Below are 24,744 nucleotides of genomic sequence, written 5' to 3' on the forward strand. Positions count from 1 at the left end.
GGAGGAAATGAAATGAGATGTTACTAAGCAATAAATAAATAAGATAGAACTTTCTGTGCTTTTCAGTTCCATGTTCCTTGAGGGGCTTAGTATCTGCTCTTAATATTACTTGGAGTTGAATTGTTGCCCCTGCCCAACGTGGCAATGTAAGAACTTTCCAACACACTTTGATACCAATGCAAGATGTACAGTATGCAGTGATAATTTTTAACAATATTTCTAGAGAAATTGTTATGCAGCAGGCAAGAATAGTACAAAGCCAAACAAAAGAAATCTCCCATAAGAAACTAAAATTTCTATGACTTCGAAGAAGAAAAGGTTCTGCCTTTGGCTGGGGAGTTGAAGTGCGACCTCCAAACACTTCAGATTTAGAGTGTTAAGAAGACACAACAGGCATTTCAGGACAAAGCAAACAAAAGAGGAACTGAGCCGTCTTTATTAAGAAGCACAATGGAGTCTCTCCCACATCCCCCAACTCTGAGTATTCTGCACCAGGCCACAGCTGATGACCTGAAGTGACCATGTGGAACCCGGTACATAGATGAGAGATGCTGCTGCTGCTGAGCCAGTGCCTCCTCCCTCCCACTGTCACCCCTACAGTCATCATGGGGGAGCCAAAGATACTGCTGCCACCACCCAAGCCCCAGCTGCAGTGAGAAACTCAGCGTCAGAGAGAATGGTTGTATCTCCAGAGATGGTGGTGGCTGCCAGCACCAGCAGGACCATGGAGCAGCTTGAAGGAAGGGTCCTTATTTCAACCTTGGGTCAACAGACCCAGTCTGCAGCATGGAGCCTCTCCTTCTGTAGAGTTGCCCGAGGACTGTCAGCATAACGGTCATACCATGTGAACCAGCAGCAGCCTGGAGTTCCAGTGGATCCTGTCCCCGGACACCCTGCCCAGCTGAAGGATTATCCTGACTTTGAGCAACAACAGGATATCCAAGAAGAGTCTTGGCAATAATCCAGGATTTATGGTGTTTCAGAAATCAGAAATGAGTCAGACCAATGACTTGTTATAATGACTATTACATATAAAGTTGTTTGAACAAAAATATATACCGTGGGACACGCCACAGTTTGCAATGCCACTTTGATAAATAATGGCGCGATGGAGAACTGGGAAAAATGGAAGAACAGAGCAGCGTGTGCGGCAGTGAAAGAAACAGAACTAAAGACGCAGCAGTGACAGGGGTTGGGATCATGGCTGTTGTGGACCAGGGAGCATGGAGTTGCCAAGTAGGCAGAGTGGTGAGCAGCAGCCTGGAGCCCTCATAGGCTCTGCTCCTGAATACGCTGCCCAGCCCTGTGACCACCCTCACTCTAACAACAGCAGGATATCTGAGATGGAGAACGGTTCATCTTCTGGATTGGGCCTTCTCAAAAAACCATCATGGTCCATGCTGCCACTAGAGGCCAGGTTGTTGTACATGGTCCATGCTATAGTCCAGGCTGTGCTGGTATCTGTGGTCTGTACTGGCACAGCAGGCTATATTGATACCTGTGCTGCTACCCAAGGCCATGTTAGTGTCTGTAGTCCAAGATGCCACCTGATGCCATGATGATGTTCATGGGTCCTGTTACTCTCGTCAGTGGCCATCTCACACAGTCTGTCTCTGTGCCCTGTGCTTCCTGTCCTAGGGCACAGGAAGAGATGATCAATGGAACTGAGATCGCCAGCTATGGTAGTAAGTATCTGGGATATAATTGGCCTTAATAAACTCATAGGGAATAGCACTATTAAGAGTTGTGGCTTTGTTGGAGTAGGTGTGGCCTTGTTAAAGGAAGTGTGTCACTGTGGGGGGGGTGGAGAGGGAATGAGGTCTCCTTTGCTCAAGTTACACCTGCAGTTCAGTTCACTTCCTGTTGCCTGTAGATCAAAGATTATATAGAATTCTCAGCTTCTTAACCAGCACCATTTCCGCTGGAACACTGTCAGGTCTCACCATGATGATAATGGACCGACCCTCTGAACTGTAAGCCAGCCCCAATTAAATGGTTTCCTTTATAAGAATTGCCATGATCATGGTATCTCTTCACAGCAATAGAAACCCTAACTAAGACACTGTCATATAATGGCTCCTTGAAGATTGTTGCACAGAAATGACAAGACTAAGTCATAAGTTGTGAGATATAAGGCAGGATTCAAGGAATACCTCAAACAGAATCACTAGTGTTAATGTTAGAGGACATAAGGCTAGAATGGATCTTGGAACACATTTTGCCTAGCCAAGAACTTTGAACTCAGCAGTGAGTTTGTAGCATTACAAGGCCTAATGTACTGTTTTGCACGTTAGGGTCTAAAGGAAGAGAGATTGCCATGCTCATGTTTGCATTCAGGGTTCCATATAGTCTATTGTAATTGTGTGGTTTCCAGCTAAACTAACCCTCTGTCATGGTCACTGTACTAGTGCGGTGAAGAGACACAAGACTTATGCAACTCTTATAAAAGAAAACATTTAATTGGGGGCTTGCTTACAGTGTCAGAGGTTAGTTTATTATCATGGCAGGGAGCATGGCGGCATGCAGGCAAACATGGTCCTGGAGAGGTAGCTGAGAGATGTGCATCCTGTCCATAGGCAGAGAAAAAGACCCTGGGCCTGGCATGGGCTTTTGAAACCTCAAAACCCACTGCCAGTGACATACTTTTTCCAACAAAGCCACACCTCCTAATTCTTAAAGTCCTTTCAAGCAGTTCCACTCCCTGGTAACTAAGCATTCAAATATGACTCTATAGGGGCCATTACTATTCAAAGCACTACACCCTCACACAACAAACAACTGATTGAAAACTGTCCCACAGACACTCTTAAAGTTCCAGAAAACACAATATCAGAGCCGATTCTTCAATTTCCATTCACTTTATAAAGTTAAATAAAGACATTACAATTAGTTTGAAATTCAAGTTAATGTGACTGACTCTCTGAAATTTGGATTCATTTTATATTCACTTTGGCTAGCAGTCACCATAATAAAAGCATATACCGTGTGTCAAGTTATTAACTGATGATGTTCTGAATCTCTCATGGTCATCAAGACACATAAAATCTTCTTTTACATTGCTTCATTCTTGGTGTTTATCTTTCAGGCATTTATCATATTTACAATAAGCATATGTAAAATTAAGAAGGAAGAATTTTGCACTGGAATCCACACCTCTGCCCCATGGGATGCTGTGAGAACAGGGAGGGAGAATTGCAGGTAAGTCTGTGACTTGACTGTACTTGGTAGCCGAATGGATGGTGGGACGAGGTCAGAAAAGGATAAAAGTGATTCTTGGGCTTCACATTGGAATGATGTTCAGATGAGTGACACTTCAACATGGACATCTGGTGCAGAGGTGACATGGTGGTCTCTTACGATGCCTTGCTGTGTTTTTCAAGTAGAGGATTCTCCATCCGCTTGATTCTTTGTCCTGGACTCAGCCACACACATGGCCACACATGGCCCATGCTGGGCTTTAATCTTCAGCCTCTAAGTAGAAGTTGGTGCTCGTAGTTTCTCCCCTCTGTTGTGTGAGGGTGACTGTCTGCCTTGCCGTGGCAGGGGTGGCTATGAACCAGCCAGGATAGGAGACTGACTCAAAGGCAGAAGTGGAACCCTCTGTGCTGTGGTAGAAGAGAAAGTCTTTCTGTGCTTTGCCCTCTTTGTATATTTCCATGATGCTTACATCCTAGGGCAAGAAAGAGACTTATTAATGAGGATGGCCAGGGAGAGGGGCTACAGTAACTGGGCACTGAGGGCACATCATGGGAGTAACTGCTGTGTCCAATAGGAGGGACATGGGCTAGGGATACAGGCAAAAGAAAAGATAGCAAGCTATCAAACCAGGCACCTACTAGTTTCCAAATAGCCTGACTTTTCCCCAGAGTCCCATCATACAAGAGTTGCTGATTCTTTGAGGTATGGAACTCCCTGGAAGAGAATTGCATAGAGAGAGAGGGCTTCTGGTATACACCCATCTACAGTTTTGTGCCAGCCAGCCTAAATATCCAACCTCTGAGTGAATTTATGCATTACAATTTCCATCATTAGCAAGGGATGAGACTTTTAACTATATGTCTTTTCTTTTAGTACACAGATGTGAGTACATACCACGAAAACTTCAGATTAGCATTCCTTTGCCTAAGTGTGGTTTATTAGCATCTCTGATGGTATATAGGAGGAAGTTACTCAGGACTAAGAATGGAGAAGCCACTGTTCCCTTCACTTTTCAGAAACACTTCCATGGGTTTGATGCTCTGATTTTCACTTTAAATCCCAAATCTTGGGTTTAAAAAAAATGCTGTATAACTCAGTGGTATTGTTATTTATCTGGGGACCGGCCAAGTAAGGGCTTCTTTCTTACTCTGAAGAGTACAAACTTGCAGGGATATCAATTTTATTCTGTAAACTGATAAGCTACCTTAAATAAAAGTCTATCTGGTAGTTCTAGGTCAGGCACCAAAAGCTACAGAGAAACCCTGTCTTGAAAAACCAAAAAAAAAAAAAAAAAAAAAAAAAGTTAATCTGGTGTACCTTCCCTACCAGCTGCAGGTACTCACCTTGAGCTCCAAAGTTGGTGTGCCCCCGATTTCAGCGCAGAAGAGGCAAAGTTTCTCACCCTTGATTCCCAGAAAAACTAGATTACCTTTTTCATTGTCTTGGAATTCTTGGTCTCTACATGCTATCAAGTTAAGAATGACTGGAAACACAATAAAAAATGGGGACAATGTCAGGCTTTGAAAGAAATTCAATCTTTTGACCCACACCCTGTTAACCCTCCTAATCATCATCTCATCATCATCATCATCATTTCCTCCTTCAAAGCTCCCACATTAGCTACATAACAGCGATTATTGGTTGCTATCCTGGGACCAGTTTCTTTTTGCTTCTTGATACCAGAACCTCGGTTGTCACTTGGGCACATTGTTTCCCAAAAATAAAAATAAAATATTGTCATGCACTTACTGTGGTCCATGATATATGAGTGGAGGTATCCTGAGGGGTTTCTACAAGGTTCCTTAAGAGACTAGACTCACCTGGAAATACTTCATCTGTCACATCCTGTTACCTACATCAAACACTTAAGTGATAGCTTACATAAACCTGAGGTTGATGAATCAGAAAGGTAGACTCTTTGATCTCTGGTGGCATCATGGAACCAACATGGAACCCAGCCTGGCCCAGTCCACTGGTTTTATATATGTAAGAAACAAAACATTATCTTACTTTAGTTCTTGTTGTGTGAATTTTCTATCATTCCTGGTTGAAATTAATTATCCAATAATTTAGGAAGAATTTTCTGAGAGTTTAGACATTTTGTATCTATTTCTTGGCATAGGACAGGAAACAAACCCATTCGACAAACTATTTATTAACTATTCACCTAAGACAAAGCACTATGAGGACATTGAAGATTTGGCTTAGGGCAAGATATGAAATACTTCCCTCAAAGTCCCATATATTGAAAACTTGAACATCACCTGGGGGCACTATTGAAGCAGGATCAAGATCATGAAAGTTCTAACTTCATCAATGAATTAATACATTAATGAGTTCACAGCTGAATGAGTTATTGGATACAGAACCTATCTGGCCATTGGTGATGTTCCTTTAAGGCAAGAAGGCTGAAACCTCCCCCCCCCAACTTCCTGTCTACCATGAGGATAGCAGCTCTTTTCCACCATACCATGTGTCTGTCTTGACAGATACCTAAAAAATCAGTGGAGCCAACAGAAGGCTCTGAAAACTCTGAACTTATTCACCCAAATCAACCTTTAAGTATTTTTTTAAGCTATTTTTGGTGGTGGTGAGGATAGGCTGTCATACTAGTGAAAAGCTGGCTCCCACAAAGGAAGAGAAAGAGGGAATGAAGAGCAAGTTTCGGTACTGAGGCTGGGGATGTGATATGGGAGGTCTCTCTGTGATGGGCAAGGTTAAGAGGGGGATTAAGCAAAACATGGAAGTTTTAAAGAAGTGAGACAAGGCTGAGATGGGTTTCCTTTTGATGGGAAGACGGAATTTTTCACCATCATTAGAAGAGGAGATATCGAAAGAGAAGAACATGTAATTTTGACAGTGGGAAGATGGGCGGGTTTGAATTTGCGGATATGGGTATGGTTGGTTGGAATTTAAAGGAATGCCGTTCTAAAAGAAACCTGGCAACTATTCATCATTCTCTCCTATTTGAGGATGCTTTCATGAGGGTAAATGTGCTGTTGTTTCTATGTATACATCTTCCTTTGTAGCACGGGGCTGTCTGTTTTTCCTTGCTTGTCCTCTGAACATCAGGTAGGTGACCAGGTAAGGAAGGCAGAAGACTTATGCAGGCTGATGTCCACTCGCAGTGGGCCTGATGCATCTTCAAGAATAACAGTCCCCTCGCATGTCACTTACCAGGCTTGACATTGCTGCTAGCAGGCACTGCTATTAAAGAATTTCCTGCCAGGACCCACACCATCTGTTGGGAGTCATAGATCCTGTAGGTTCTGGGAAATTCCTGACCTGCCAGATAACAGAAAAGCACAAGACACAGGTGTGGGTATAATTGGCCTTAAGGTTTGAACTCCATTCTAATAACAACGAACTGTGAATTTCTGTGATAGGCGTTGTTCTGAGAAGAAATGGCCATAGGAAGGGAAATAGGGCAGGGATGGTTTACGGATCGAGGCACAGAGAAGAAATGGGTACATTCCTGGTTGCAGGAGATGCATGACGCTTGCCACTTCTTCTGGGATTACCTTTTCCTGGTTTATAAAGTCTCCACATAACACCAGCCAAGATTACTTAAATCTTTCATCAGTGTGTATGTGTAATATCTAATCATCTTAATCAAAATGAACAAACAATTCATTTTTAATATAATCCTTTATTGATTCTTTGGAAATTCCGCAGCATGCACCCCAATCCCGCTCTCTTCCCAGTTCCTCCATATCTGCCCCTCACTTCTGCAGCATTGCCCCCGCAAACCTAATTCAAAACCAAAAACTCACGGCGCTCCGACATCTTTCCAACACCTCCTTCCTGCATCCCAGAGTAACTTGGGAGCTGCAGTATGTCACAATGTCCACCCTTCTGTCCAATCAGCCCCACCCACAAATATTCATTGCGATGAGTCATTGGTCTGGTTCAAGGTTTCTGTCCCCTGCCACATCATCCCTGGGCCCTCATTGAAACTCCTCCCGGATATCCTGTTGTTGCCCCTAAGTCATGCAGATTCTGCGGTTATCCTTCCACAGGACCGGGCTCACACGGATGCCTGGGGTCTAGGCCACATCCTGTAGCCATGTTGGTTTCTGAGGGCCGTACTGCCACTGAGGCTGTGGTAAAGCTGCTGCTAGGGCCTTATCTGGGTCTGTGGCCCTACAGCAGTCCGGGGCTGTGTTGATGTATGTGGCTCCTGATACCATAGAAGCTACTGCTGATGCCAGGGGTCTGGCCACAGCCTGTGACCTTGTTGATGTCCGAGGGTCTCACTGGAACTTGGGCCATACCAATCTGAGTAGCCTGTGCTGCCACCTGGGGCTATCGTGACATCCAAACCAGACTGCTACCGAGGACCATGTTTGGGTCTGAGATTGGAATCTATGCTCATGCTAGTGTCTGAGAGCCATGCCACTACCAGGGCCAGGCCTATCTGGGTGGCCTGCACAGTCACATGGGCTGTGGTGCCATCCGGGTCCATTCTACCTCAGTGGGTAATGTCTGGGTCAGTGGCCCAAAGGCAACCAAGATCAGGGCTGATGGTGAAGGGCTTGTGTTACCACAGGGGGTCATAGGGACTATGTGTGCTGAAATCTGAGGGCTGTGCTGAACCATCCCTGCCCCTTACTAGCCCTGGGGATAGCTGGCCCTGACCCTTGCTAGACCCTGTAGCAGGACAAGTGACCTCACCCATCATTGGAGAGCTGACACCACTCTGTCTCCACCCCACCCCTCACCACAGGCAAGAGTGAGCTGGCCCCAAAGGCTTAGGCCTAGGAGAGTTGGCCCTGCCCCTCGCCTGAGGGGGTGGGGTCGCATTGGCCAGGACCAACCAGATTAGCTACCACCCAGACCCTTGAGCTGGCCTACCCTAACATCTGCCCCATCAATGACTTGCTGCAGTGTGTGAAGGAACAAACAATTCTAAATGTAACTAACAAGAAAGGAATTAAGTGCCTTGAGATTTCAATATGTAGATTTCTGAGTATTTGAGCCAGAGCAAAAAGATTTGTGGGTTAAGAAAGTGAAACAGGCCCCTTAGACCCTTTGGTCCAAACAGGCTTGTGATTCACACTTACTTTCTTTGTGGACATTATATTCTGAGTCTTCAAAGCTTTCTTGAGGAGGATAACGTACTTTAGATTGTGGAGAGAAGGCCATCGTTGCCTGGCCCTGAGAAAGAAAAAGAAAATTATTCTTCTCTTACATGCTCCTAGAATTTTATGAAAATTTCTTTAGTAAGAGCCTCCCTAAGCCCTCACCCTATATACACATTAAGATGTCTTGATGAATTATCTGTGGTGTCTACATGTGTTGAGTATTTTGTTTGTCTGTGCGCATGTGCACCAAGTGTGTGCCTGTTGTCTGTGGAGGTCAGAAGAGAAAGCCTGATCCTCTGGAACTGGAGTTGTTGACAGTTGTGAGCTGCCCAGTGTGGTCCTCTGCAAGAGCAGCAAGTGCCCTTAAGCACTGAACCATCTTTCTAGCACCCAGGCTGATGTTTTAAAGTGTACCTAGACAGAACGTATTTCAAGGCCAGCAAGCCCTGAGAAGACGCTCCCAGCACTTTAGTGACTGGTGTGGTCCTAGGTCTCCGGGTGTTGATGGCTTTGAAACGCCACCACATCTGGAGGGTGAGGACGTTCCATCACCCCAGGTGCCTTGTTGTACATTGAATCGTCAGGCTTAGAACAGAGCAAGGTGTGCTGCCCACCCCTGTTCTAGCTCCCCACAGCTAGGGGATTGGCTACACTTCCTGCTCTTCTGTCAGAAAACCCGCCCCTCTGACTTGTGTGTCCCTTTGCTCTTCATTCAGAGAAGCACCTCCAAGGATTCTGCATGTGAACATCCACGGCCACATCACAAGTCTCTCAAACATCTCTAGAGATATTTGATTCCGAGATTCTGGTTAATAGCACGAGATCTACAAAGTTCACAGTCTCTTACCATGAGAACCAGTAGTTCACAGTCCTCCCGGTCCAAGAACCTCAGTGCCTCACATGAGAGTTGTCTAAAAGCAGAAATAAGCAAAAATGTAAGCAGCATTTTTATTATAAGCAACTCTAATTTCTCTGTTACCTTGCACTTCAGGTCAAGGCCTCCAGAAACACCCAGGGCTAAACAGAAAGCAGTGAAAGGTCTCCCTCAGAAGGCTCGAAATAGCAGAAATTACCTTTGTCCACAGAGGTTCTTGTCTCTGGAATCAAACCTTTGGCTGCAGCTGGATCTGCAGGCACTGAGAGCTTGCCGAGGACTCCAGAGCTTTTAATTAGCCTGGCAGCAGCCCTATCACCTGACCCTGGGTGTGCCCACTTTAGCAAGAAGCCTGTGCCAGGCAAGGAGGACCTGTGAGCCCTTGGAGGGGAGGCAGGGAGGCAATACAGGTGTAACTGGTCTGGGCTCCTGGAGAAACAAAAGCAGAACCCACACCAGAAAACAACAGTGAAGAAATGCACAGGCTAGAAGTTGAGTCACAGAGGACATGGGCTCTGGACTTGAGGCAGAGGTGTGGCTGTCTTGACTCAGTGAGCAACATGACAACAAAGTGCTATTTGCCTGGCAAAAGTAAAGATGTAAATGTGATATGTAAATATGTTAATATAAATGTGAATATGTAAATGTGAGTGCAAATATGTAAACATGGCAAATCTCAGTCCTGATCTCAGGAGTTTACATATTTAGTATGCTGCAGCTCAGGAGAGCTTCTGTTTCTGATAAAGACGTCAGGGTTCTCCTTTCCTGAATAATCTTTTATTCCTCACAACAGTCCTTTACAGGTCACTGGTCCTTCTCACAGAAGAAAACCAGCCCAGAGAGAAGACAGAAAAGCCACCTCGCCAGTCACCATGCCTAACTATATCTTGAGTTTTTTGTTTTGTTTTGTTTTGTTTTTAATTTTGCGACAGGGTTTCCTCTGTGTAGGCCTGGCTGTCCTGGAACTTGCTTTATAGATCAGGCTGGACTCCAGCTCAGAGATCTGCCTGCCTCTGCCTCCTAAGAGCTGTGATTAAAGGTGTGGGCCACCACTCCCTGGCTAGGTCTTGCATTTCCATGCCATCTGAAAAACTCAGTGTTTGAATTAGTGTGTTTATAGCATCTGTATCTAATTTGCATATTAATCTGGCCGGATTACTAGCTACCATCTTGCTATTTTCTGTTTATCCCGTCCTTATCATCTCCTGCCTTCTCTGTGAAAACATTGCTTTGAATTCAGTTTACCAATTCATTTGTTATTTATATCTTTACACATTATTGGTTGCCCTTGGCCTCATGTGTCCTTAATGAAGTAGGTGAAGTTTAAATTATTTCATGTTGTTTAAAAATGTATTATACGGATTTCATATAATGGTCTGGTACCAATTCTTCCTGTCCCTAAGGCTGGAGATAAAAATATTCTAAAATATTAGAAAGCATAATTCCCAAAGCATTTAGGAGTTGTATAAGAAATAGAAAATAATTAGGCCTATACCAAGTGCTCACGGGTCCACCTATCAAATCTTAACAGCAAGCTCACGAGGATCAAATTCTTTCCAAATACCTTAGCTGTAGGCCAGACTACATCAACCCCCAAATAATCAGAGTGATATGAAAATATACAGTACCTCTGGAAAGTAGGTGAATTTTAGACTCTGGGGGCAAGAAGCAAACAGACTAGCCTCCATCATCCTAGAGAGAAAACAGTGACCTGTTGTTTTAAGAACCCTGTGATGGTTAGAATGTTTTCAGAAAAAGCAAGAGCTGTGCAGATGCCCAGTGAACCAAGAAGGAGCAATCTGGGAGAACCGGCACCGGTCCAGTGTAAACTGAAGCCAGGGAAATCCAGCGGGAAAGAAAGCAGGGGTGGGTCCTCAGGGCTGGGGTGACCAGGGCAAGGGTTCTGAGTGTCCTACGATGAACTGACACCCTTAGAGAGTTTTGAACAGGAAGGCGATGTGACCGTATTTCTGTCTTATCCTGGTCAGGGCTGGGTGGACGTTGAAGTCCAGGAAAAAGCAGTTTCCTGGTGGTTTTTTTTTTGTTTGTTTGTTTGTTTGTTTGTTTTGGTTTTTCGAGACAGGGTTTTTCTGTGGCTTTGGAGCCTGTCCTGGAACTAGCTCTGTAGACCAGGCTGGTTTTCCTGGTGTTTTCTGTGCTTTCTTTTCCCCAGAAGCCCAGAGCCCTCACACCTGCATGGCCTCCCTGCCTCCCTTTCAAATCTTCCCAGGTTTTCTGTGCCAGCCCAGGTTTCTTGGTTAAGTGGGCACAGATCTAAGGCCAGACAAGGACAGTAGTTAGGGACTATGGCAAGATTCCAAGGGGAAGACTTAATGGTAGATTTCAGAGAATACAACCATGACCCACACTTGGGAATCCCCAAATGCGGAATATCAGGGGACTGCTATAGGTGTGAGGCTAGCCTGGAAGGATGGATAGTGAGTTCCAGGCCAAAGTAAACTAGAAGAAGACCCTGTCTTTAAAAACTGCATGTCGGCAAGAAACCTAATTTAAAAATCTAAAAATAGCCAGGCAGTGGTGGCACATGTCTTTAATCCTAGCACCCCGGAGGCAGAAGCTGGTAGAAAATCCAACCTGGAGATCAACCTTGTCTACAAAGTGAGTTCAAGGATAGCCAGAGGGGTTACACAGAGGAAACTTGTCTTGAAAAAACAAAAACAGAAACAAAAAAATCTAAGCTATAAGGACATAGATGAAAGGGAATTGATTCTGATACCACATAAATACCGAATGAAAGAACATTGTACTGACTTTATCAGCGCTAGGAAAGAAAGATTAACAGGGATGAAGACGGGCAATCCACGATGCTGTGTCAAACCTCCCAAACACGAACAATTCAGCATGTGTATTTGCCTCATCATACAACTTCAAATTATATGATTGAAAAAACCGGTGGGGCTAAAAGAACAAACAGACTTCCCTTCAATTCCCTCCGTGAACTGAACACTCCTTGCTCCATAGCTAATAGAACAAGTAGTAAGGAATGCTGATGAGATAAGATACCGAACTGAGCAATGCTTTTTGCTGACTGGACCGAGTGTTATTTGTACAACAGTTCACCTGACAATAAGAAGCATCCCAGAACTGGGGACAGGAGTGAGGACAACACAGAGGGAGAAGGGATGGGGAGGGCTAAATAAGACTGAGGATATTTGAAAAATCCATAGGGAGTCATAGTATTTTATGGTTACACAAATTACATAAAACATGTAGGTCTGTGTATAGGTATATGTACATGTGTGTATATGTATATAATTTAATTGAGGTTATATTAATTAGGGTGACAGTACTCCCCACAAAACGATGGACTATCTAGCAAAGCCCCCTATGCTAGGCATGGGAAGCCTCCTTTCAAGTTGTTGGTTGGGAGAATCTAAGAGACTCCTAAAACATTGGTCATTGCCATTGCTTGGTGCCTTCCAGAGAAAGAAGGAAAGATCGATCGCATGCTGAAGATATTGTACACTTCAGCCAGAGGACTTGGAGGAAGCCATGTAGACCTAGCCTGGAAGCCTTGGTCTCAGTATTGGAAGGAGTCTTGTAAGCTACACAGAGAGAAAAGCATTCAATAGCCCCTCTTGGCTATAATGCCCAGAACCACGATGCCCAGCATGGCGAGATATTCCAAAAGGTGCAATAGCCGTGCTCATATACTGGGGACAACCAACAGCCACCAAACTGGACTGAAGACCTGCTCAATAGGAGGAAATGCATGCCTGATGCTGTAAATTTAACCAGCTACCTGTGGTTGGTTGATGCCGTGGACCCTACAATTCCTAACTGCATTCTAAATATGTCCTTATATCCACAGATAAGAGCCTCGACCTTCACCAAAAAAAGCCTGTTTTTGCACCAGATGGAGACCATCACAGAAAGCTTTAACTGGTCAAAAGGCAGAGAACAACGGACTGAGGGGTACCAGTCCTCAACTGACATATTCACAACATAAACCTCCACTTAAGGCTCAGGGACATCACAGGAGAGAGAGGCAGAAGAGCCAGAGGACAAGAACATCTACAGCAAGATTGTCTCTTTCAAAAAAAGTAGACATGAACTGGGGGGCTAAAGAGAAGGGGTGGATCTAGGAGGAAGACAGGCAGAGGAATGGGCATTGGATATGATCCAAACATGCTGTATTAAATTCACAAAAAATTAATTAAAATATATTATTAAAATAAAATGTTTAAGCCAGGTGGTGGTGACACAAACCTTTAATCCCAGCACTCAAGAGGCAGAGACAGATGGATCTCTGAGTTCAAAGCCAGCCTGATCTACAGAGGCAGTTCCGGGACAGCCAAGGCTACACAAAGAATCCCTTTCTCAATAAACATATAAATACATAAGTACACAATAAAATAACTTTTAATGTAAATAAAAATACCATAGGATCTAGCAATTCCATTTCTGGATGTATGTTTGGGACTGTGGACCTCCAGACCCTGAATTTCCTGTGACCCCTTGCCTGACTGGAGTAAACAACTTGTTTTCCTGTATCTGCTGCAGCTGCTCTGAGCACAAGGCCCTCAGGAGTTCTTGATTGCAGAGGAGTGGTTTCTGGTGGGTTTGCAGCTGTGAGTTAGGGTGTGGCCACTAGTCAAGGATCCTCTCTCTCTCTCTCTCTCTCTCTCTCTCTCTCTCTCTCTCTCTCTCTCTCTCTCTCTCTCTCTCTCTCTCTCTGTGTGTGTGTGCACGCACGCACGTGTGTGTTTCAATCTCTAGCCCCTTGCCTGGCTCATGAACCTTACCGTACCATAGAGCACAGAGTGTGTAGAACAGGCATAGAGTAATCTGTAGTATTTTATAGTGCATTAGAAGTGGAGACTCACAGTGAGATCGGGAACTAGTGACACGCTGAGAAATTGCCCTCTGGAAGACTGGCCAGCAGGTCAGTAATAAAGAGGAGGCAGGAGGGTGAACTGAAAGCCTCCAAAAGAATGGAAGTCTTTAAAGAGACAAAGAATAGACAGTCAAATTAAAAAGAGTAAAAAAAAAATAAGAATATGCACAGAAAATTTGGATTACGTATGTTATTGTGTTTAATTTTTTTGACTGGAAAGAGACATTTGATTCTGGAAAATGCTTAAAAAGGGTACTTTGACTTTAAAATTTGGGTCTAGGGATCTGTTGCTTTGGAAAAGATTTTCTGCCAGGACAGGCTCCAAAGCTACAGAGAAACCCTGTCTCAAAAACCGAACCAAAAAAAGAAAGAAAGAAAGAAAGAAAGAAAGAAAGAAAGAAAGAAAGAAAGAAAGAAAGAAAGAAGAAAGAGAAAAAAGAAAAATATATTAAGACACTTTGTTCAAAGGCCATAATAGTATCTAGTACCTTGATTAAAATTTGTTTTATTAAAAAGATTCTGTCATCGAGGAGTTCGTAGGATGTGATGCGCCCTTACTTCTCCATTAGAGCCAGGCCTTCCTGACAAAATCAAGAGAAGGGAGTTGAAGCACCCACAGCCAGGCACGCATGAGCCCAAGCCAAGTCTTTGTGTCTAGGCGCTTGCCTGCCAGGGTGAGCTGTTCAGGTGTTTTGCAGAAAAAAAAAAAAAATGGAAAATTAGGTACGTGACTCAGTCCTGTGGCTATTAGAATATCAGCTAAGGGCAGCCTCTCTAGCTTATACTGGTTGTTAGCGCCCTCTCCTGTTCAGTGTGAGACTGGCAATTCAACATGATTTCCAGTCCAGCCCACAGAGCCTGTCCAGACCAGGGTGAATGGAGCCAGATTCACGCTTTTCCTGACCCAGCAGCATTTGTCTTTCTTGTGGCTAATTTCAGTTTAATATTAGGTTCCTCCCAGCAATGCACAAACCGTACAATCCATGAGAGAGTCCTCGAGGTCTGGAGATTGTTGAGATATTTATTACAAGGGAAGTGCCCCTTGGGACTGACCTGGATCTCGGGTGGAGACCTTAGGGTGGCCCTTTCTTTTCCTCGGTGACACAATCAGGGAAAACTGCCTGTGGGTGCTACAGACACGGGAGCCTCGCCCACCATGTGGGCTGTCTGCACGTTATGCCCGGTCCTAGCCGGTAGAACTGGCTGTTCCCCTCACCACCTCTTCCCTCCACCTCCACCTACATCCCCTACTGGGCCTCGATGTACCAGCTGAAGTGCTGTGACCCCACCCACCGGCTTCTCTCTGTCTTTCTCAAGTCTGTTCTTCAAAGCTGCTCCCTATTCCATCGCCACAGCCCCACAGGATGATTCTATGGTATAGCTCAACGGAAAAGGAAGTCGGGGGTTATAAGACACCCTCTTCTGCCCACACCTCCATGCTCCCTGCCTCAGCAACATGTTCTCTTCCGTGCCTTCATTCGACAAAGCCTCCCCAATGAGGAGCCTCCCTGTCCACAAGGTAGCCTGCTCCAGTGCTGAGTGGAGCCTTCTTCGTCTAAACTAGCTGTGCTGTTTTGTTGTTTCTGAAACCCCATTCTTTTCAAATAGACCCTTAGTCCTTCAGGCAGTGAGACTCTGCCAGTGATGTGCAGTCGTTCCTAGTTCTGCCCTTTACCCATCTTCATTCCCTTTAAATCTATAATCTACAAAGTTGTTCTCCATTAAGGAATATAGACTAGATGAACTGGACATGAAAGTCCACAACAGCAGGTCTACATCCTACTAAATTTATGGCCTTGGGTGACTGTTTTCTACTAAGTGGGAATAAAAACAGCTCTTGCCCTCTATGACTGATGTGACTAGGAGATAAGACAAGAGTTGGCTGTCCCTTAACGCAGTGCCTGGCACAGTAAACATGTAGCAAAAGTTAACCCTTCTTGTGAACCCAAAGAAAAACATATAGGCATCCTCCTGAATATCAAACTTCATCGGGCAATGAAAGGAGACAGAGACAGAGACCCACATTGGAGCACCGGACTGAAATCTCAAGGTCCAAATCAGGAGCAGAAGGAGAGAGAGCACGAGCAAGAAACTCAGGACGGCAAGGGGTGCACCCACATACTGAGACAATGGGGATGTTCTATCGGGAACTCACCAAGGCCGGCTGGCCTGGGTCTGAAAAAGCATGGGATAAAACCGGACTTGCTGAACTTAGCGGACAATGAGGACTACTGAGAACTCAAGAACAATGGCAGTGGGTTTTTGATCCTACTGCACGTACTGGCTTTGTGGGAGCCTAGGCAGTTTGGATGCTCACCTTACTAGACCGGGATGGAGGTGGGTGGTCCTTGAACTTCCCACAGGGCAGGGAACCCTGATTGCTCTTAGGGCTGACAAGGAAGGGGGACTTGATTGGGGGAGGGGGAGGGAAACGGGAGGTGGTGGTGGGGAGGAGGCAGAAATCTTTAATAAATAGATAAATAAATTTTTAAAAAAAGTTAACCCTTCTTGTCAGAGCTTTGAAAACCTAATAACAAATCCTGTGGTCATTTAACAGGGTGAGTTGGGTGGAGAAATTGCTCAAGCACATACAAGATGGCATTAGGTCTTGAAACCTGCTTCAGATTTAGGTCAATCTAAGCTAGGCCTCTGATGTTCTCTTTAATATTTAGGATGAGTGCAGAGGAGGTGGGGGGAACCTAGGGGACAGGAAATTTGGGACCAGGATCTGTGCTACCTGCAGAGTCAGATCTTCATGGGCTCTGCCTCATTAGGTCCTCTCAAAATCTCAGTGCAGAGGAAATTACCACGCTCTTTATACAAAGAGATAAAAATTAGGCAGAGTGATGTGTTGTATCAGAAAGCTGAGACAAATCTCTAAGACTGTTGTGGAAACAAAAAAGACTGCACTGGTGGTGAAGAAGTGGTGGTGACGTCAAGGCTGGTGGTGAGGATGCTGGTGGTGAGGATGCTGCTGGTGAGGATGCTGCTGGTGAGGATGCTGGTGATGAGGTTGCTGGTGGTGAGGTTGCTGGTGGTGAGGATGTTGGTGGTAATGTTACTGGTGGTGAGGATGCTGATGGTGAGGATGCTAATGGTGAGGATGCTGGTAATGAGGATGGTGATGAGGATGCTGGTGATGGGGATAGTGGTGGTGATGTTGCTAGTGGTGAGGATGCTGGTGGTGAGGATGCTGTTCTTGGCAATAATGGTATAGCTGTTGTTCAAGTTCCTGCTACATGACAGGCACTGATGTGGGATTCCTCTCTGTATGCTGTGAATACCATTGGTTAATAAAGAAACTGTCTTGGGCCTGAGTAGGGAATAGAAGTAGGCAGGGAAATGATGGGAGTAAGAAGGCAGAGTCAGAGAGAAGCTATGAAGCCCCACTGGAGCCTGACAGAACTTTAGCTGGTAAGCCAATGCCATGTGGCAATACACAGATTGATAGAAATGGGTTAAATTAAGATGTAAGAGCCAATAAGAAGTGAGAGCTAATGGGCCAAGCCATGATTTTAAAAATACAGTTTCTGTGTTATTATTTTAGTTCTGGGCAGCAGGAACCAACAACCAGCTCTCTCCTCCTACAAACTGGCACCCATGTGTCCAGCTAAAATTCACTTAAAATCCTGAGAGAGCTCAAAAACAAAACCTAGACATGAAAAAATAGAGTTAAGCATGGTTTGGTAGCAGCATTTTCTTGGCTGGGCTCTGTTTTCTAGAAGCAAGCAGAGGCATGGCTCCTTTAAGAGAGGTTTTCCTGATTCAGCAGTAGCAGGGAAAAAGCAGCAGTTTTAAAATGCCAACTTTCTGGGCCATCTGCCAGTACAAATTCTGACTCTTTCTGGAAGTCCGGCTATGGAACACTCAAATAGGGTTGGTGGGCCTGGGTGCTTGTATGCCTGCTTGGGAAAGTAATTGAGACTATGCCTGCAGCTCAGCACCCCCCACCCCACCTGGACAGGCAGCAGGATCAGGACTGCTAGGGATGCACAGGCAGGAGAGCATGGCAGATTCCTGCTGCTATACACAGAGATATTTTTCAGGCAGTGCAAAGCTCTGCATGACATATCTATCCATTACTAAGATTAAAAGGTTTTATGTGCTGTACGCTCATTCTTAGAGTTAAAGTGCTGAGTGCAGCTCCTACCTGGTGATCCCAGAGCTGGCAGTAATGGTACCTCCACCATTTTAAAAGTGGAGAGAGGCAGAGCCAGCATCCAGAGCTACTGCAACCAAGCTACTTACCATTTTAAAAGCTTTTCAAGACAGTAAAGAATTACAGATACACAATAGGACAGATTCAGACATAAAAGACCTCTAAATGGGTCACAGTGTTGGATAAATGTAAGTAGATGTAGGAGAGAGAAGAAAAAGAGTATAGAGAGTTATAAAAAACAAAGTCTTTAAAAGGACACAGTATAGACAGTCATAGATTAAAAGAAGTAAAAATATAAGCCACATAAAAGTGGGAAATTCACTGAGAGTCTGGATTATGTATATTATTGTGTTTTCTTTGAATTTTTTGACTGGGAAGGATATATATATATATTTCTGCTCTTGATTAAGGTATTGTGATTGTGTAGTTCATTTTAAATTTTAATGTATAATTAAGAAATATAGGTTAATAGATAGTCATCTATAATAGTCAAGTTTATAGTCATGTTAGTTAGGTTTTCTAGATATATAGAGATATATTTCAATCAGATATTCTTCAGAGACCTCCAGAATATGACATTTAAATGTTTTAAGAAATTAGGACTTTTCGTGACAGTGAAACACATCTGCTCCTGGCAGCACCAACTACTTTATGAGGAATATGGGCCTTAAAGAGGCTCCTTATGGAGTTGGTTAGTCATTTGGACAAGAGACTGCTCTTCCCTGAGCTACTTCATGAACTGGACATGCGGAACCCGCAGAGAAATGAATGCTGAACTTGCCTAAAGGTGAGACGATCCTTCAAGGTTCTTGCTTCATGAGAGAGTCTGCTAGACATTCTGTAGGACAAAGAAGAAAATAACAGACAAAAACTGCCAATATAGGCAGAACTGTCTTTGAAATTTCCTGCTTTGTGGAAAAGTCTGCTGAATACTGTGGCCCAGTAGGCTGAAGATGGATGCCCCAACAGCACAGAAGAATTTTGGGTGACTGTCCAGGCAGCAAGAAGTCTCTGTCAATTCTAGAGTTTGGGAAGTTGCTTACAATGCATTTCCTGTTTACTTAGGTAATACTATATCTTTCTGGAGTCTTTGATGGAGTTAATGAATTCATAGTTATAGTTTTCCTTAGTTATGATAAAAGATAAATATATATATATATATATAGTAACTGTAATTCTTGCTTGATAACTGTTTTATGTAATTTTACTATGTTAAAATAAAAACCTTCCTTTTTCTTTAAACAGAAAAGGGAATGTGATGTCAGATTCCCCTCTGTATGCAGTGAATACCATTGGTTAATACAGAAACTGTTTGGGGCCTGCATAGGGAATAGAGGTAGGCAGGGAAATGCTGGGAAGAAGAAGGTGGAGTCAGAGAGAAGCCATCTAGACCCGCCAGAGCCTTATGGAACTTTAGCTGGTAAGCCAATGCCATGTGGCAATACACAGATTGATAGAAATGGGTTAAATTAAGATGTAAGAGTTAGCCAATAAGAAGCTAGAGGTAATGGACAAGCAGTGATTTAAATAATACAGTGTCTGTATGATTATTTCAGTTCTGGGCAGTAGGAACTAACAAGCAGCTCTCTCCTCCTACAAGGCACTAAACGCATGTATTAACTCACACAATAATAGTATTATTATCATTTGTACAATTCTCACTTTATATATAAATTTGTAAAATGTAAAAAGATCAGGTGACTTGGCCATTATTCTGGGAAGTGCCTAAAATGGCCATGCAGTAAATACTTTTTCAGATCACATTGTATCAGTCACAATTATTTACACATACCTTCATATTGTAAACACAGCCGTAGGCAATATTTCAACAAATATTACTTCACTATATCACAGTAAAACTTTATTTATGGAACAAGTAGTTAGGCTTATCTTGACCCAAAAGCCAAAGTTTTCTAATCCATGCTCTTTGAAGCTTAGTGGTGGGGCAGGGCATAGTGGTGTAAGGCTTCAATCCTAGCCCTTGGGAGGCAGAGGCAGAGGCAGAGGCAGAGGCAGAGGCAGAGGCAGGCAGATCTCTACGAGTTTAAGGCCAGCCTAGTCCAAGTGAACTTCAGGCAAGCAAGATCTACATAGCAAAACTCCGTCTCAAACAGACAAAAAGGAATTGTTTCTTTAATTTATGTTCCTGAGTGTAGATATGAGTATCAGATGAGAGCAGTGCCCATGGATTCCAGGAGTCAGCATTGGGTTCCATGGAACTGAAATTATAGATGGTTAGGAACTGCCCCATGGAGGTGCTGAGAAAGAGAACCCTGGTCCTCTGCAAGAGCAGCAAATGCTCTTAACCACCAAGATATCACTCCAGTCCCACAACCCATCTTCTTAACTACCACATCAAGAAAATGGGAAGTAAAATAGCAATGATAAAATATTAGACAACTCCCTGGCCTTAGTAACTTGAGAAAGTATATCATTCATCCTGGTACAGGATCTGTTTATAGAAACACATTCTAAACTAGGACCATCCAAAGTGTTTAGGTTTCATCCACCCACAAAATTGACAGGGAAAACCTCCCCTGATGTGAACGGCATCCAGCGGTATTAGGCAAGGGAATCTGATACTTACCGGGGTATTTGATAGATTGTACAATAGGCTAAATGGTGGTGAGTACCACGGGAAAAAATGAAGAATGGCGAGGGGAGCGTGGGAGAACCAAACAGATGCATACAATGGTGAGGGCGGATGGAAAGGCGCCACTGAATCAGAGCCCTAGAAGAGGCGAAGGAGGGAGCAAGTGATGCATTTGGTGCAGAGCTATCTGGGCAGAGAGATAAGTGGGTGCAAAGGTCCTGGATGGAGCATCCCTGACTGGCTCAGCTAAGAGAAAAAGGTCCATGTCGGCTCTCGCTCTCTTTGATGAGGAAAGGAGGGGCTAATGGTTCATGGGAGCCTTACTTTGTAGGGTCTTATAATCATAGTGAAGATGTATCTTTTATTCACAGTGCAGTAGGGACCAGAAAAACAGTAAGGGTTGACTCGGGTACTAAAGGGATTACTCCGACTCTGCTTGGAGTCAACAGCCTCGGGGTCATCTTAGTCTCAATTTTTGCTTTATTATATATCAGTAAAATGTAAAGAATCCTTCTGTGTCTGGTTCCACATTCATAAAGCAGACAGAAGTAGTAGCCACACAGTATAAGAGTAGGAAAAACGTCAGGCAAACCTTTAGCCTAACTCCGGGGGACCCTGGACTGTTTGTGCACGCATGCTCAGAAAATGAATGATGTACTGTCTTACTCCCTTATGCCTGTCTATTCAGAGGTACGGCCGTTGCCATAAGGGTGGTGATGAGTCACCTGGAAGATACTGCCCCTCTTCCAAATCCGACACCATCTAGGACATATGAAGACCACAAATAATTGAGATGTTTGCTGATAAGGGGAGAAAGCCACTGACTATTGTGGAGAAGGAAAAACAGGGTGACACAGACTTCCAATCACTGTGACAAGGTGTGCTAGCTAGTCATTATAGTTAGCAAATGAGCCCAAACCTAAAGCAAGAAACCGGTGGTTCTGGAATCAGATGGGTCCTCCACCAGGCTCTCACGAGTTTGCCAAGCAGGTATCAGCTGGGCTGTTGACAATGAAAGGCTCGTTCTGTGGTGGAGGATCTGCCTCTGAGCTTGGTCCTCACCAAGGCTGGCTTGAGACCTCTGTTCAGTGCTGTGTGGTACCATGTCGGCCGCACTTTGGGACTGACCTGACTAGGGCAACAGGAAATGGAGAAACGAAAGACGCACATACAGAAAAGCAAGCATTAAATGGGCCGTGGGTTCTGAGGGAGATGAGCCTGCAAGTGGGAAATTCAGTGTGTTTATTAAATACATCTGAACAAGGGGGAAGGTTTGTGGTACACAATTAGCTAGTATTGGCAGGGGTCTCTGTAGAGGAGCAGCTCTGGGCTGCAGTCATGGGAAATGAGGAAGTTGTGCTTGATACTTTCTGAATATACTGTTTTTAGCTAAAAGTCAACTGTTCACCAACATCCATACACGGCCCAGAGGAAGGCTTTGCCATTTCCATGAATCTGAGGCTTTGGGTCCTTTACATGGCTGTGCCAACGTCAACAATACACCTTCACTGGTGACATCATCTCTCCAAAGTGTGGGCCTCTCTGTGAGGTCACTTGAGTGTCTTTGTCATGTGGCAGCTGAATTCCCCCCCAGGGGAATAATCCAGGAATAAACCAGGAGGAAGCTGCAGTGCCTCTTACTCCCTGGCTTCAGAAGTGACACTGTCATTTCCCGCCACAGAACGTATTTGTTGAAAACAAGTCACCAGGTTTAGCCTACTCTCAAGAAATGGCAAATGAAGGATCATCTCCTGTAGGATGATTTTCTTTGTTAATCTTAGTTGGCATCCAAATTGATATGTTCCCATAGACATTCACATGCATGTATGGTGTTCTGCTTTTCTCCTGCTCACGTTTTTATATTCCCCTCCCCCTATGACAAGCTTCCTCTGAAATATCCAAGAATCCAGGGACAGATTTTGAATCTACACAATCCACTTTTTTTGGTGCCTTGATTATATGGGAAAGAGGATTATTTGACTCGTTTATAAAGTTTGGAAAGTTGAGCTCACATTGGCATCTAGGGAAGCCTCCCTTGTGGTGAAGATTCTTCAGAAACCCAAGAAGCTGGGTTAGGGGACTGCCCAGTGAAAGAGGCATACACAAGAGTTAGGGCCAAGGTGGCTCGTATACCAGATCCACACCCTAGCTAATCCAACTCATGAACCTGTAATCCTTAAATAGATTGCTCATTCCTCTGCCCTCAGGACTTGATAACTTCTCAAAGGTTCCAACTATTCCACTTCTTAATATTCACAATGATGATGAATTTCAGCATGAGTTGGCTTTAGTTGTCTAAAGTAATGGTTTCCTCATGGCATTTCCATACCTGCATATGATATGCTTTGACCATAATCATTCTTTCTATGACTCTTTATGACCTCTTCTTCCTCCTTTCTGATTCCATATCTCTAATAACCCCCCTTTTACCTTCTTGTTCTCTTCTTCTAGCTAGATTTCACAAATGCGTGAAATCCTGCATGGCTTGTCTTTATGAGATTGGCTTATTCCACTTAGCATGTTGAGCCCCAGTTCCATTTGTTCCTGAAGTAACACAATATTATTATTGTTTATGGCAGAATAAGACTCCATAATATGTGTACACCACATTGTCTTCACCCATTCATTCACTGATGAGTACCTAGGCAGATTCTATGACTTCCATACCCTGAATGGTGTAGAGATGAACGCCAGGACGTGTTTTAATGAAGCTACTACAGCATAGGCATACACTGGGAGCTAATCCATAGTAATGAATGACTTGAACCAAGGGATATGTTCCAGAGAGAGGTAATTGTTAGGGACGTCTGTTTCAGGTTGTGCCAGAGGGAGATCCAAACCCCATACTGACATCATTTTCTTTTTACATGTGGAGACTTGGTTAACAATGGTTGTGCGTCCTTCCATTCATCTATCCTTGTGCGGGTCCTTACGTCAGCGCATTTAGTGGCAACACTGGCAGAGACATCCCTGCTTCTACACCAGCAAGCCTGCCGCATCCCTGCAGGCCAGTCACACACAAGCAGCATTCTGTCTCAGGGCCTCAGACACTGTGCACCGGCACTTGGACACAATTCAGTGGCGCAAGAAGTCAGGGTAGATGACTTGGGCAGATGGTATTCTGGCTTTTTAAAAATTTTTAAGTGTTTATATTTTTGAGATTTTCATACCTGAGTACTATATTTACATCATGTCTACTCTTCTGCTCCCCCTGTAACTACTCCTATTCTCTCTCAAATTCAAGACTGTTTCTTCTATAGTTATTATTATTGTTTTACACACACATCTATATATAAGGTGCTTAGTCTGTTTAGTGTTTCTTGTATGTGTATGCATTTAGTGCTGACCATTTGGGACTGGATAACCTACTAGGGTGCTCATCCTTGAGAACTCCCTCATCCACAATGACACGTCGGCTGGTGTAGTCATTCTGCAGGTCTTGTTAAGGCATCACAGAGGTTTCTTGGGTGCAGTGTCCCTGTCATATCTAGAAGAACAAAAGATGTCCTGGATCTCTGGCTTTTTTAGGTGAAACATTATCGTCTTCTCTAACAGATAAGAACAATCTTCCTTAAAACTCTGCTTTGCCTACAGGCTGCTTCTTCCTGACATTTTAGTTTTTAGATATTATAGCATAGTTCAATTTAGTCAACTAATAGTTCATCGGACAATTTTTCATAAGACAACTTGTACATTAAATTTACTCTTCTGAGAGATGAGTGTCACAATAACAGTCGATAGTTATCAGAAGTATTCAAAACTTCTAACATATTTCTTATGCAATGATCCTGAGCTCTAATTCTGCCACAATTTGTGGCGGTATTAAAAACATATCCATTATTTCATAAATGCATATTATTTTACTAATCAAGTATTTAAGACAAAATATACAATCATAAAGTTTTATCACAGCAGTGTTCAATAACAAAATCAAACAACAAATAAATCCAATTGTAGGAGACCAATGATAAGTAGATG

At 43.9% G+C, this 24,744-nt stretch overlaps 1 protein-coding gene across 1 annotated transcript; it reads right to left on the reverse strand.

The window, feature by feature from the left end:
* Positions 1-3,457: 3,457 nt before the first annotated feature.
* Positions 3,458-8,343, reverse strand: Il36b (interleukin 36 beta). The gene is made up of 4 exons (XM_057754603.1): positions 8,262-8,343; positions 6,376-6,483; positions 4,542-4,681; positions 3,458-3,670 (listed from the first exon to the last, which is right to left on the reverse strand). The coding sequence occupies exons 1-4, from the start codon at positions 8,341-8,343 to the stop codon at positions 3,458-3,460; spliced, it is 543 nt and encodes a 180-aa protein (XP_057610586.1).
* Positions 8,344-24,744: the final 16,401 nt, after the last annotated feature.

Source organism: Chionomys nivalis, chromosome 22 (assembly GCF_950005125.1).
Source record: "Chionomys nivalis chromosome 22, mChiNiv1.1, whole genome shotgun sequence".
In the NCBI taxonomy this organism is placed as follows: Eukaryota; Metazoa; Chordata; class Mammalia; order Rodentia; family Cricetidae; genus Chionomys; species Chionomys nivalis.

Coding starts and splice junctions, on each gene's coding strand:
- Il36b (XM_057754603.1), bottom strand. CDS start 8,343: ATGGCCTTCTCTCCACAATCTAAAGTACGTTATCCTCCTCAAGAAAGC. Junction 6,484..8,261: donor ATATAATGTCCACAAAGAAA/GTAAGTGTGAAT, acceptor GTTATCTGGCAG/GTCAGGAATTTCCCAGAACC. Junction 4,682..6,375: donor TAGCAGCAATGTCAAGCCTG/GTAAGTGACATG, acceptor TTGTGTTTCCAG/TCATTCTTAACTTGATAGCA.